The 14,030-nt window shown below is 41.3% G+C and overlaps 1 protein-coding gene across 9 annotated transcripts in view; it reads left to right on the forward strand.

Moving 5' to 3' along the window:
• Positions 1-14,030, forward strand: part of bcas3 (BCAS3 microtubule associated cell migration factor) — a 728,081-nt gene that overhangs the window by 142,632 nt on the left and 571,419 nt on the right. For all 9 annotated transcript variants that reach the window (XM_069911282.1, XM_069911281.1, XM_069911285.1 and 6 more), the window contains exon 12: positions 4,344-4,514. In XM_069911282.1, the coding sequence (XP_069767383.1) occupies positions 4,344-4,514 (171 nt within the window). The remainder of the gene's footprint in view (positions 1-4,343; positions 4,515-14,030) is intronic.

The raw sequence follows: 14,030 nt of genomic DNA on the forward strand, positions 1-14,030 counted from the left end.
GGACCACCACTTTCAACGTTTGGACAATGTGGTCAAGCAATTAAAAAGTCAATAAAATGCTGGAATATGTATTAAGAACAAGTCTCTGAAGGTAACACTGGGACTTTACAGTGCATGGTCAGAGAAACTTTGTAAGGCAGGGAAGAGCATGACTGGTCTGATGAAAAGTGCAGCATCTGTAAGGAAGATCTCGACTTTTAAGGACACTATGCAAGGAGAATAAGATCTTGTGTGAAGAGGGTAGCTGGCTGTCTCTGTTAAGTGCTATAAATAAGGTAAGCACAGAAATTAGGAGTCCCACTGCAAGTAATGCAGCAGTTTAGGAAGGTATCACACTGTTACCTTCCCATTGGCATTTCACTGTTGGCCTTGCCAGCATTATCTATATTCCATGAATGGAATAAAAGAATGATATGGGCAAACATGACCAGAAAGCAGAGATGTAAATAAACAATAGCAATACCAGCTTCCCTTAAAACTCCATCCTGATTAATGTCCTTGAGTGCTTCACTGGGGCAGGATGCATTTTGGCCGATAACTAAAAGCTTGGTCAAAGTAGAGTTTTAATGTGTGCATTAAAAGGGGAGGTCAGGACTTGGAGAGGTACACATGAGGGAATTGCATAACAAAGTATATATTTATGTTGATTGGGAGACAGTTCTCTTTTCTAAAGCATGCTAAACACAGGGAAAATTAGCAAGTGTGTTGGAAGAGGTAAAAATTTCAGATTGGGGTTAGGGAACAATTGATAGTTAAATGATGAGCCATAAAATAACAGCCATTTCTTGGCCTTGTTATATTAGCTACACCATTTCCCTCCTCAACCTTCTGCTAGCATTTACTACTGCTGATTAAGACTTTCTTGGTCTATAATTGTATAGATTGGGTGGTTAATCACCAATAGTTAATACTTTAAATGACCATTCTTCCCAGGTGATTGTAGAAAAATGAGATGACGGTTGTCTACTTAAATCACAGACTTATTCAAAGCCAGCTCATTTGATGTATAAGACAAAAAAAATCTGCAGACGCTGGAATAAATAAAATGAAAATACACAAATGCTGGAAGAACACAGCAGGGCAGGCAGCATCTAGTAGAAGCAGTAAGTCAATGTTTCGGGTAGGGACCCTTCGTCAAGACTGGTGAAAGAAAGGAATGTTCAGAAATTTTAAAAAGGGGGAGGGGGAATGGCTAGAGGGAGAGAATGGGGGGGGAAATCTGTGATAGGCTGAAGGGGGAGAAGTATAATAGAAAGGAATACATGGAGTACCTTGGAGGAATGGAGGGAAGGTTAGGAGGTATATGGAGAATAGGTAAGGAGAAATTGAGGGGGAAAGGAGAGAAGGAGGATGGGTGAGATGGAGGGAAAAAGAAAGGGGGAAGGGGGTTAATGTAAGTTTATACCAGAGGAAACGGAATCTCCCAGTGGCCACACATTTTGATTCTCACCCCATTTCCAGCCTGATATGTTCATCCATGGCCTCCTCTTCTGCTGAGCTGATGCCGCACTCAGGTTGGAGGAACAGCACCTTATATCCTGTCTCAGTAGCCTCCAACCTGATGGCATGAACATTGATTTCTCCAACTTCCGTTACCCCCCCCACCCCTTTTCTTATTTTTCCTCCATGTCACTTCATCCTCCCTCTCTCCTTCTTTTCCCATCATAATTTCTCCTTACCTAATTTCCATATACCTGCAAACCTCCCCTCCATTCCTCCGAGCCACTCCATGGATTCCTTCCTATTCTCCCATCAGCCTATCACGATCCCCTATTCTCTCCCTCTAGCCAATCACTAGTCTCCCCCTTCCCCACTCCACCTTCAAATCTCTGAACATTTCTTTCTTTCACCTGTCTTGACGAAGGGTCCCAACCCAAAACCATGACTAATTGCTTTTACTGGATGCTGCTTGGCCTGCTGTGTATTTTCATTTGTTGTATATATGTTTTTTTTTTGAGGGATTGCTTTCAGGAAGTAGAATTGGGTTCATTTTATCTCTCTCATTGTCTTTGTCAGTGTCCAGAGCATTTTGAAGCCTTCACACACAATTTTCATGATTAAACAATGAAAGTGGAAATTCCTTGCAATTTGAATTAATTTATAGAAATTGCAACAAGTGCAATTTCTAAGCTGTAATCTCATCAGTGCCAGGTGATAACAAAAGACTGATATTTGTGATTGGCCTAGACAGGAGATTGAAATGAACAGTGGAAGAGTTTAAAGTACCGTAATGGCATACACTATTTAAAAATGAAAAGCCATAATCTACTCTCTCTCTAAACACACACACAGTATGGGTATATGTTGTACAATTACCGTTGTTTTGGCTACTCAAAGAAACGGGTACAGCATAGGAGCAGGCCTTTCGACAAATCATGTCTGCATTGACTATGATGCCCATCTGCCTACACATGGTTAGATACTTCAAAAGGTCACTTCTCGGCCTTCAACGCTGCAGAGCAAACAATCCATGTCTGTCCAATTTCTCCTTGTAAATAATACATTCCAATCTGTGCAACATCCTGGTGAATCGCTTCGACACCAAAACCTCCACCTCTTTCAAATGTTGCCCACAACTGTAACATGACTTCTCAACTTTTATACTCATTGCCCTATCTGATTAAGGCAAATATGCCTTTTATATCTTCCTAAGTTCTTGAGTTGCACTTTCAGGGAGCTATGGACTTTCAAATTGATCTCTGTAATTGTCCTGCCATTTTGAATCTACTTTTCTCTTTCATTTGAGCCCCAAAAATGCATCCCTTCACATTTTTCCCGTTAAATTCCAACTGCTTTCTCTCCATTCAAATTTCCAATTGATTGATATCCTGCTGACTACTTTCATAAACCTGCTCATAATTTTTTCCATTACCAGTTTACCGGGTAACCAAATTACATCCTTGATCTACTGGCAAGAACAGCCAATGTACTATTTCTTAAGCTCAACCTATTTCCACAGTAAGTATATTAAAGACAAGAGAGTAACCAGGGAAAGAGAAAACTCATTTGAGACCTACAGGTCAGTCTGTGTTTGGGGCTAGAAGATGAAGGTGAAGTCCTCAATGAGTGCTTCTCACCAAGAAAAAAGGACATTGTAGTTGAGAATTCAGGGTTAGGGACAGCAATATTCTTAAATAAGATCCATTAAAAAGGAGGTAAAAGGAATGAAGGTAGACAAGAGATGTATCCCAAGCTAGATGATAAATTGGAGAGATTTACTTGCCCTTTGTTAGCTAGTCTGCCCTCAGTCTATATAATATTGCTTAACCCTCCAGGCTCTGGCCATTTTTAACCTTTCATAATATATACTCTGGACTGGGTCTATGGAAAGCTGCCATACGAACACCAGTACGAATGAACTGGTGGTAAGGTATAAAACCAGTCCTGGAAAATGGGAACATGGCTTGTTTGTAGTCCCTGTAAACAGGAACACGGAGTCCAAAGGGTTAAGTGTATGTTTTCTTGAGTGAATCACCAACATCTTGTTGATGGTTTCTCCTCTTCCTACTGATTAACACACCTGGAAGAAAATCATATATCCACCAAGTTCCAAAAGCCATTGGTATGCGCTCAAACTAATTAATTTTTTAATTGGCAATCAACAAACTGGGAATTGTGGCTTTTGCATGTTGGCAGAAAGTGCACATTTTTATCTTTGAGGAAGATCATTTTCATCGATTGTCGCTGTCATAGCTGGTGTGCATTTGCTGGAAAACAGTAACTCCAAGCCAAAGTAATGGTCCACACCCAAGCTGGCAAACATGCAATTATTGTGACCTCCTGACTCTTGCATGCTCCAAAATTTCATCAAACCCTTTAGTCTTATCACTATCTAATTAGAGTCTTGGCTGCTTCCATCTGTTTTAGGTTGATTTAACCCGAGGGTAGTTAATTGCTTCAGTGAAGCCTGTTTCTGTATTCCCTTGTTACCTGATAGCTTCTAAATGAGTCTTAACAGCTTATGTGAGAGCAACACCATTAACATTAATGGAGAGAGCAGCTGATGCGGCATTTAAAAGGTTAATCAGGCTTCCTGACCATGTACTGTTGTCAATACTGTATGGCGCCTGTTGGTGTTGGTCCATGGAAGCCATTTCACAACATCCCACTCACACAACATGTGTACATTGTCAAATCATTAATAATTGAAGCAACACTTGGCTCATAATTGATCAGCTATAATGTGTTTTCTAATCATTGCAGTTAGACTTTCTAGCACAAATCAAAACAGCTTCTCATTGATCTATGTGTGTTCTGGCTGGAGACCTGCTGTGTTTTCAGTGTCTGAAGTGGGGCGTGTTGATGCTACCTTTGATTCTTTTCTTTCTTGGAATTTGATACAGACAATCAAGACAGGACTCACCATGTTTGGGGAAGCAGTTGGTCGGCTGGCTGGCAGCCTACCCTCGGGGGCAATTGAGGATGAGGTTTCTCCACACAGCACTTCTCGGCGTAGCCCACACATCCCTGGAGTTGTCACAATCGTCGATACTGAGACAGTTGGGGAAGGACAGGTATGGTGAAAATCCATAAGCTGAATGTTTTGTGGCACTCATGAGCTACATTAAAACACCTCTTCTAATGAGATAAGTCCGTATCCAGTCATAGAAAAATAGGAATTGGAATAGACCATTCAGCTCTTTGGTGATTGCAGTTAATGATTGAACCTCCATAGAAAGTCTCAGAGATTCAGCTCCACCTTTTAGAACAGTACTGTAAACAGGCCCTTCTAGTCTGTGCTGAATTATTATTCTGCTTAGTCCCATTGTCCTGCATCTAATCCATACCCTTCCCATCCATGTAACTGTTCATATTTTTCTTAAATGTTAAAATTGAACCCACATTCACTACTTCAGCTGGCAGCTTGTTCCACACCCCCACCACTCTCTGTGTGAAGATCCCCCTTTCACCCTGAACCCATATACTCTGGTTTATATCTCACCTCCCTCAGTGGAAAAAACCTACTTGCATTTAGTCTGTCTTTACCCCTCATAATTTTGTACACTTCTATCAAATCTTTCTTCATTCTTCTACACTCTGAAGAATAAAGTCCTAACCTGTTTAATCTTTCTCTGCAACTCAGTTCCTGAAGTCCCAACAACATTCTAGTAAACATCTCTCCACTCTTTCAGTTTTATTGATATCCTTCATGTAGTTAGGTGACCAAAACTACACAAAATACTCCAAATTTGACCTCACTAATGTCTTATACAACTTTGCCGTAACATTACAACTTCTATATTCAGTACTTTGATTTATGAAGGCCAATATTGCCAGAAGCTCTCTTTACCACCTGATCTATCTGTGCTGCCAATCACCTCTCATTCTTCTAAACTGTAAAGAATAGAGGCAAGTCCACTAAATGTCACTCATGTGAAAGACTTGTCACCTCATGTGCCAAGCTGGTGAATCTTTGCTGCACGTCATCTGAAGCAAGTAAATGTTATTCTAAATAAGGAGATTAAAATTGTACACCGAATTCCAACTGTATTATCAACAAGGCCTTGGGTAATTGAAGTAGGGAGTTTTTGTACAAATCTTTCAGAAAAGGCGAAAATGCTATTTGCCTTCCTAACCGTCTCCACTTGCATGTTAACTTTCAGTGATTTGAGTACAAGGACACCCTGGACCTTATAAATATAATCATTTCTCAGGCTCTCATCATAAGATAGCTGTTCTATTTTTTCTGTGATAACATTTTTTTCTGCATTGTACTACATCTGCGTGTTGATGCTTACTCTCAGTTTGCCTGCATTCTAGTAGACAAGTGAAATAGACAAGAGGGACCCAGTGCACATTGTGTCTTTGGATATCCAGAAAAGATTTTATCAAAGTTCCTCACAGGAACAAAATAAGAGCATATAAAATCGGTGATGTATATTAAAAAGCAAATTGGTTATCAAACAGAAAGAAATGAAAAGCCTCTTTGGGTAGACAGTGACGAGTGATCTGTCATACGGATCAGTGTTTGAGTTCCTGCTTTTCACAAACGATATCAACAGTTTTGCTGGAGAGACCCAATGTCATATTTCCAAGTTTGATGACAGAAATAGAACTTTGTGATATTGTGAGGAACGGAGGAGGATAAAATGAGGCTTCGGGAGGAAGTGGTCATTGAATGAGTGGGTGAGGACATGGCCCATGGAAAATAACGTGGGGAAGGACAAAGTGAAGATGATGAAAAAGCAAATGGTAAATTGCTAAATGTGAGGGATTGAGTAGTGGTGATCTTCATTGGGATTTGAGTGTGCTTGTACACAGTCGCTGGCCAATGTGCAGATGCAGTGGCTAATTAGGAGGGTAACTTTTATGACAAGAAGATTTGATGAAAAGAGTAAGAGCCTTGGTGAAATTACCTGAAATTTTGTGCAGTTTTGTCCATCCAAGAAAGGAGGTATTTGCTACAGAGGGACCGCAGGGAAGATTGATTAGGCTGGTCCCAAGGATAGTAAGTTTGTTGTGTGAAGTTAGATTGATCAGACTGAGATTGAGTTCTCTAAAGCTTAGAAGAGTAAGAAGTCCCACTGAAACTTACAAAATTCATAATGAGCTTGAGAAACTAGATGTAGGAAAGATGTTTCTCTTTGCTGAAGAAGCTATGACCGAGGGCATTGTCCGAGATTAAGGGAACTGACATAGGGGAACATTTCTTCACTCGGGTGGGTGAACCTGTGTAATTCTCTACACTGGAGGGCTGTTGGCTTCAGTAATTGTGCTTCATTCAAAATGGAGAACAATCGATTTCTGGATATTAAGGGATTGGAGGATTTGAAGATATTTTTGGAAAAAGGCTCTCTGATGGAAGATGAGCAAGATCTTAAATGCTAGAGCAGTCAAGAAGGCCAGTTGGACTAGTCCAACTCTTATTTTTCATGTTTCTATCCCTACAAAATCGTTGAGTGCTTTGTAGCGTATTGTGCTCTGATCTGAAGATTAGGTCTGGAACCGCATAAATTTGTTGCACCCAAAGAGTAAATTAGGTTGTGACCTCTCCCTTTGATATATTATCAGCTCAAGTTTTGCCCTATCATGTTTAATTTGGTCAGAGGCAATTAGGAGTTAAACATTAAATGATGAATCTTGGGCTCTCACCAAATGTTCGAAATACATGCATGGGATATTTGTTATGGGAGAACTCATTTTGAAAACGTCAACATCATGCGTTGGTGAACAATGCCCACAGACTACCATATGACCATTTATGGAATGGAAACAGGCCATGTCGGCCAATATTAGTTTGTTTTTGTCTGTCTTAGTTCTGATCCAGGGAAGGGGAGGGGGTGGTCTCAGAGCTAAAATGCTAACTTGTTTTTCTTTCCGCAAGGGCCACGTTCATCTTTATCTGATATTATCCCTTTTTGTGCCTGGCTACAGGGGTTTGAGGTGCCAACCACCAGCTTCCTTGAACGAAGTTGGATGGATCACATGGTTGTATGTGATGTTGTGTATGTACTTTGACAATAAATCTAAATTTTGAAATCTGATGATGTTGACAGAGAGCATGTGGCCTTTTCTTGGAATTCCGGTCCCAGCCTTTATCGTTCTATGAATCAGGTCACTGTAGCTCAGAAAAAAATTACACAAAAGTGTTTCCCCAAAGATAGAAAATGGTGCAAAAAGGAATTCTGGATTGAAAGTATCAAATATTAAATACAGAAAAATGGGAAGGGAAATTATTCCCTGCTTTACATTGTCTAGGTCAGCCATTCTCAACAGGGTCCTTATGGTTTCTCCCCACCCCAGGGCTACAGAACATTTTAAGTTAAAGCTTTGTTTTCACCTCACATAACAATTTTTTGTATAATGTTTCTCATGTCGTCAGTAGGAGAGAAGTTCTGAATAAAAGAAACCAAAACTTGACTGTTTCACAAAGCAGAGGGCCTTTAAACTATGAACAGAGTCCAAGAGGGTGGCCATATCTGAACAAAGGTTGAGAAATGCTGGTGTAGGTCATAATGCATACTCCTGAAACCTCCAATGACCTTTCATAATGAGGTGAACAATTTGGCCATGTAATTTTGCACAAAATGAGAGCTTTTAGAACTGTGTAGAGTTGATTTGTTGGGATGTTACCTGGGATTAGAGGTTATATAATCCTTCGGGGGGAATGTTAAGGTTGTCAACATTGAGAGACACATGAGGATTTAACAGAAATACTCACTTTTGGAATGGGGAAGTCGTGAAAGATTCTATTAGATGGTTAATTTGGTAGTAGGAGCAAAACAAAATTTTCATTTGTAGAAAGGCTTATTAGAATAGGAATTTATTGCCACAGGTTGTGGATCTGGTCAAATTACAAATGAAATTAGCACTCAAGAAGAGGATGAGAATGGAAATATTATTCGAGTGGCCTGCTGATGAGGAACTGTAAAAACACAATGATGGAGAGTTTCAGCTTGAGCCCTTCACCAAGTTACGAAAAAATGTAGGCAGGAGCCAGAACAAAACGGTAGGCGGAAAGGCAGGGGGAGGAGCAAGACCCAAAGGCAGGAGGTTATAGGTGGATAAAGGAGGGAGGGCGCTCCAGCAAGCAGGGGAGTGGGTATGGCTCTGTGAATGGAGAGAGAAGTGGGTGGAGAACTGGAGAGAATGGAGAGTACGCTAGCAGAAACAGAAGTCAGTGATGATGCTGTCCAGAAGGAGAGTGCCTAGATGGAAAATCAAGTGTGGCTCCTCCAATTTATGGGTGTTCTTCGTGGGATAATACACGAGGCCACGGACAGACATGTGAGGATGGGAATGGGGTGCAGAATTGAAGTGTTTGGCCTCTGGGAGATCCCTGTCACTGATGTGGTCAGAGTGAAAGAGTTCAGTGAAGTGATCTCTTAGTCTGTGCCCAGTCTCTCTGATGTAGAGAAGGCCAGAAAGTGAGTGCTGGATGCAGTAGATGACACCTGCGGAATCACAAGTTGCTTTACTTGAAAGATCTATTTGGGGCCCTGAATGGTGGTGAGGGAGGAGATGTGACCACAAGTGTGGCACTTCCTGCAGCCACTGGGGAAGGTGCTGAGGGGGTGATTGGTGGGGAGGGATGAGTGTACGCGGGATCACAAAGGGAGCGGTTCCTATGGACGGCAGTGATGTCTTTGGGATGAGTGGTGTGCCACTGCTGTCTGGACCCAATAGAGGCTTTTAAAACATCCACGTGAATCGCAAAGTCTGCCTATTTCATATTTCTGTTGCAAAAAAAATCATTAACTTGTTAAGCATATTGTTTGAAAGTTAAACAAGTGTGTTTTCCTGGCTATCCGTATCATGAATAAGACCTGTTGAAAGTGGTATTTACATGCCCATGGGGAAATGGTGGATGTTTGTGAGATCAGGGGAAAGGTAAAGTATTCTAAACTATCATCAAAGTTGTGCAGTTTTTAAGTGTCTTACAAATAAAAGCCCTTTGGTATCCTTTGTTTCAGTGGGTGTATAATTTCAATCCTTGTATTTCCGACTTCCAAAGGGCACTGCAGATATTGAAATGAGTGCAACAGTGGAGATGGCATTACAGCTGAGAGATTCTGTGAGAGCATTGCAACCTGAAGTGGCCTTGTTGTGTCCCACGATTAAAAGAATGCTCACCTTGTTCTGTGAAGCAAATTTGAATAGTGAAGCAGCAGTTTGCGAGTCAGGGGATTGCTATGTGGTTTCTCCTTAATGTGATCTTTGTTTTTAGTGCGTCATCCTCCAGCAGATTGCACCCGTTTTACAGATGTAACCTAAAACTGTTGCACTTTTTAAAAGAGCAGCAAAATTCACTGCTCACCGTAATAGTGTCTTCCACAGCTTCATTAAAGCAGCTCTGCTTTCTGTCAAAAAGACATTCTTTTGTCTCCGATAAATGAGTCATACTGAGCAAGGGGACTGGTTTGTGTTTTGTACAGGGCTGCAATTGAAAGCAGTAGTATGGCAGTTAATGTCATAGGTGGATCGATGTATCACTCCAGATTTGTGTAGTGATGACTGAACTCAGTTATGAGCTTAGAAGAACTCTTGACCCATTTACCTGTTTATCTTGATCAAAACATTCGTTTATTCACCCTTGTCTTTTCCCTATTTTTTCCACCCCTTCATCCCTGAATTTCAGACTTTTCCAAATGGTTGAGTGACTTGAATTTACAGATCTGATTGCTTTTCTTTAATGGGTTTGGTTCCTTGCTTTAAATTGAACATGTTAATTTTAAAATTAAATTGCCTCAGAACACAGGAGTCAAAAGAAGAAGCATTTATTTGAGATTTTGCTTTTAATATTCATCTCTCTACCTCGATCCACCCAGCATTCTCAAGGGCAAATGTGGACAATGGGTTCCACTGTGAGACTTTCTAGAGTGAAACAGATTGTCAGTGGTCAATCTTACTGATTACAAAATGGATATTTAGATTGACTGCTGGATGGATTCTTGTGCCCATTGGAACAGAGAGAAATGTGAGTTGTAGTGACTGTGACGTGCATTTTTCTTGACTGATAGCTGAGCTGTCAGGAATCTGCAATTTAATTTTATTTGACAATGAGGCCACGGATCAAGATATAATTGCTAATTTCATTTTCCTGAATGCAATTTAGATGTGTGACATAAAGGTGGAAAATATTCAGCTGGTCAGGCAGCGCTTGCGGAGAGAGAAATCGAGTCAGTGCTTTAGACTGATGGGCTTTCATTGTTTCCATTTAATGATCACTCGTGTACGGTTGTGAAACAACGTTGTGCACCTGAAATCACGTGGGAACCTTGGATTGTCTGATATTTACTTCGAACAAGGACAAGAATCCATCTCTCACCACCATTTGCCATGTGGTTTATAATCTTTTAGTCCTTTTAACAGTGTTATGTTGCTCAGTTAAGGGAACAAGTTACACAATTGTATTTGTGTAGCCAAAACTGCTCTTTGAACATCCTTATTAAATTTATCCTGATCTAAATTACTGGTAAATGTTTTAACATTCAAATTCATTCACTTCTTGAAGAAAATATACATTAGTGACACTCAGTGATATTTGGAGCAGAAACCAAATAGAACAGATTAAATATATTGCATTCATTCTCTTTCACTGGCTTGAACTTCTGCGTCCCTGTTTGCAGTGCTTCATTTATTCATGATGTGAGCTCCAGCCCAATCCAGCAATCACGCAGTTTTAAAGCCTGTATTCTCGTTGTGTCTCTCCCTATCACAGACTTCCTGCATGCCAGTGATTCTCTAGGTTTTCTGCACTCCTTAAATTCAAGCATCTTGAGCAATTCCCAACGTAATAGCTCTGCCAGTGAGAACCACATTTTCATTTGCCCTGAGTTGTGAAATTTAGTTATGCCCCTCCTCATTCTCTCGTCATCTCTACAATCAATATGTTCCAAGGGCACAGGATTGTCGTCGTCCCTCAGAAATTGGCAGTGTCATTTCATAAGAAATTCATGCAAATGAGCAATCGAGTAAGGAATTACAAAGTTAACTAATGACATAGTCCATTTAAGATGTTTTGTCAAAGTCACCCCTTTCTATTCCAGTAGCTCTTTATGTAGTTTTGTACCAGATTTTGTTTGATAATACCCTTTGAAGTGACTTGGGTAGGTATTAACTGCTGCACAAATGAAGGTTGACATTGTTCTGTCTTTATCTAACTTCCTACACACACACAAATCAAGAACTTGCATCTCACTTTTGCCTTTTTATTCAGGCGTCCCTCCTGAAGGGCTCAGGCCTGACGTATTGACTGCCTTTTACTTTCTATATGGGATGCTGCATGACCTGCTGACTTTCTCCAGCTCCCTTGTGTAATCTCTCTTTTTTGCTGTGCCTATCAGTTGATAATAATGGACAACCAATTTTTTCAAGAGATTTGCTTCCTGAAAAGAAATTGGGGAATATGATGGACAACTGCAAGCTGAACACAAAGGTAATTTCAGATTTGCTGTATCACGTAGGAAGTTAGAGAAACATTAAATGAACTTGTTTTGAATTTACTATGTTTCATTGCAGAATGTTGTTGACACTTTGTATCAGTTCAACTGATCGAAAATGCTTTGCCACTGATTTTTGCTTGTACTCAACATCTGATGCCTCTCATGTCAGTGTCCACAGTAGTCGGCCAGCATTGATGGATTCCAGTTGCCCTGATGCTATTTTTCCCATGGTCATAATGTCCTGGTGAAACCTTCTGCCATATTTTTAACTAGGCCCTTTCAAATTGCCATGTAAAATGGGGTTAACTGGACAGTTTTCTTGGTTGACGACCCAGGTACAAGGCTATTCGAAAGGGTCCAATGGGGTGAACCCGGAGGTGGTCAGGGGACCTAGTAAAACTTTTCCACGTGACCTGCTCTGGTGAATTTAAAAGGGAAATGGTGGGCCCGGTGACTTTCGTGATGTCAGCGCTTGCATGCGTGCGTGCGTCACAGAGAAACCTCTGGCTGAAATGCCACTGCTGCGAACCAGGTAGAGGGGAATGGGGAAACCGCGACGCGCCATTGCTGTGAACACCTCTCCGGCTGAACATGGGAGTGCGGGAGGAAAGGCCGTTTGCCTTACCCATAATCCCCATGCCACCGGAATTGTTCTCGCGCTGGCAGAGCAGTTCCAATGGTGTGGGGGGGATTATGGGTAAGGAAGTCGATTATTGCTCCTGCTTTGAGCCGATGCTGTGAACTGGAGTGGCATACATTGCGGCTGCAGCCACTCTTCCCCCCCCTCCCCTCTCCTGTTTGTGACAGTGGCATGGGGGGCTGACGGCCGATGAGGGTGGATTTTAGGAGAACCTTAAAACAGAAAGGGAACTGATTGCGTGATACATCACTTACCACGTCATCTCGGGGTGGGATCCCCCTTAATTCGCCAGGTTGGAGATTTATCAGGGAGGCCTGGCTGTGATTTGAAAGGTGCATCCTGCGCACCTGGGTCTCAGGAGGGCTACCTGGGTGTTGCAATTTGAAAGCACCTAGAGTGCAGGTTTTAAGAAGCATCTTGAAGGAAGAAAGGGAGGTGGAAAAGTGAAGTGGTTTAGTGAGTGAACTTCAGAGTTTAAGGCCGAGATAACTGAGGGTATAATAGTGGTAGATATGAAGGATTGTGGAAGTCCTGAAGAGGCCTGACCTGGGTGAGCTTTCAATCTGTTGATGTTGGGTGGGGTTAGTTAAAGTTAAGGAGGTGAACCTGCAATGAGTGACTTAATAATCATTTTGTTTGGTGGTGTTATTTAAAGGAGCAGTATTACCCAGAACCCAAAAAATTGGCAGCTCTGTTTTGGATTTTATCATGGGAGCTTTAACATGCTGCTCAAGCCCCGGAACAAATACCCGCTCTCACCCCTTAAATTCCATCCAACAGACAGCACTTAAGATCTTGCCTCATTTTCACAGCACTTTTCCCCAAACTCAGTTATGCTGGAGGCATGGGGTGGAGTGGGTAAGCTGATGGCAGGGGTTGAACCCTCAGCCTTCTGACCCAGGGCTGAGAGGACCATGCTAAACCAAGCTAACACCTAATAAAGCTATATACTGTTAAGTGATCACACTCCAAATGTTAGTGCTTTTCTAAATTGTGTTTTTTTTTTCAAGGTTACTTATTGAATTCCATCTCTTTTAGTTGTAAAAAGATACACAGTTGTAAATATTTTATTGGTTACAGGTGGTGGCTGGTACCACCCTGTGCGTTGGTGTCAGATTCACTGTTCTACGAGGTGGTGGGGATGAGGTTTCTGTGTCTGACGTTTTCCCACGTTGTGAATTACTGATCTCATCTATGAAGCAGCCACATCCTTCCTTGCACAAAAAGAAAATCAAAGGATTTGAGTTAGTCCTATCACTCCGCTATGTTAGTAGCCAAGAAAATACTTGCTATTTTTTGGCTCAAGAACTTGAATATTTGAGAGGGGAATGGTGGGAAGGAAGAATCTCAAAAAGTGTAGTGGTTAGACGAACCTTGTTAGTTAGGATCTAAAAACCATTTTAATTGAATTTAATGAGAAACATACTGGTCCTTGCAAGGTTAATTACAATAAATCTTTTGAGGAACACCAGCCTTGCATTGAAATTCAGGTCAGAGATGAGTCA

The sequence above is a fragment of the Narcine bancroftii genome, chromosome 14 (genome assembly GCF_036971445.1).
Source record: "Narcine bancroftii isolate sNarBan1 chromosome 14, sNarBan1.hap1, whole genome shotgun sequence".
In the NCBI taxonomy this organism is placed as follows: domain Eukaryota; kingdom Metazoa; phylum Chordata; class Chondrichthyes; order Torpediniformes; family Narcinidae; genus Narcine; species Narcine bancroftii.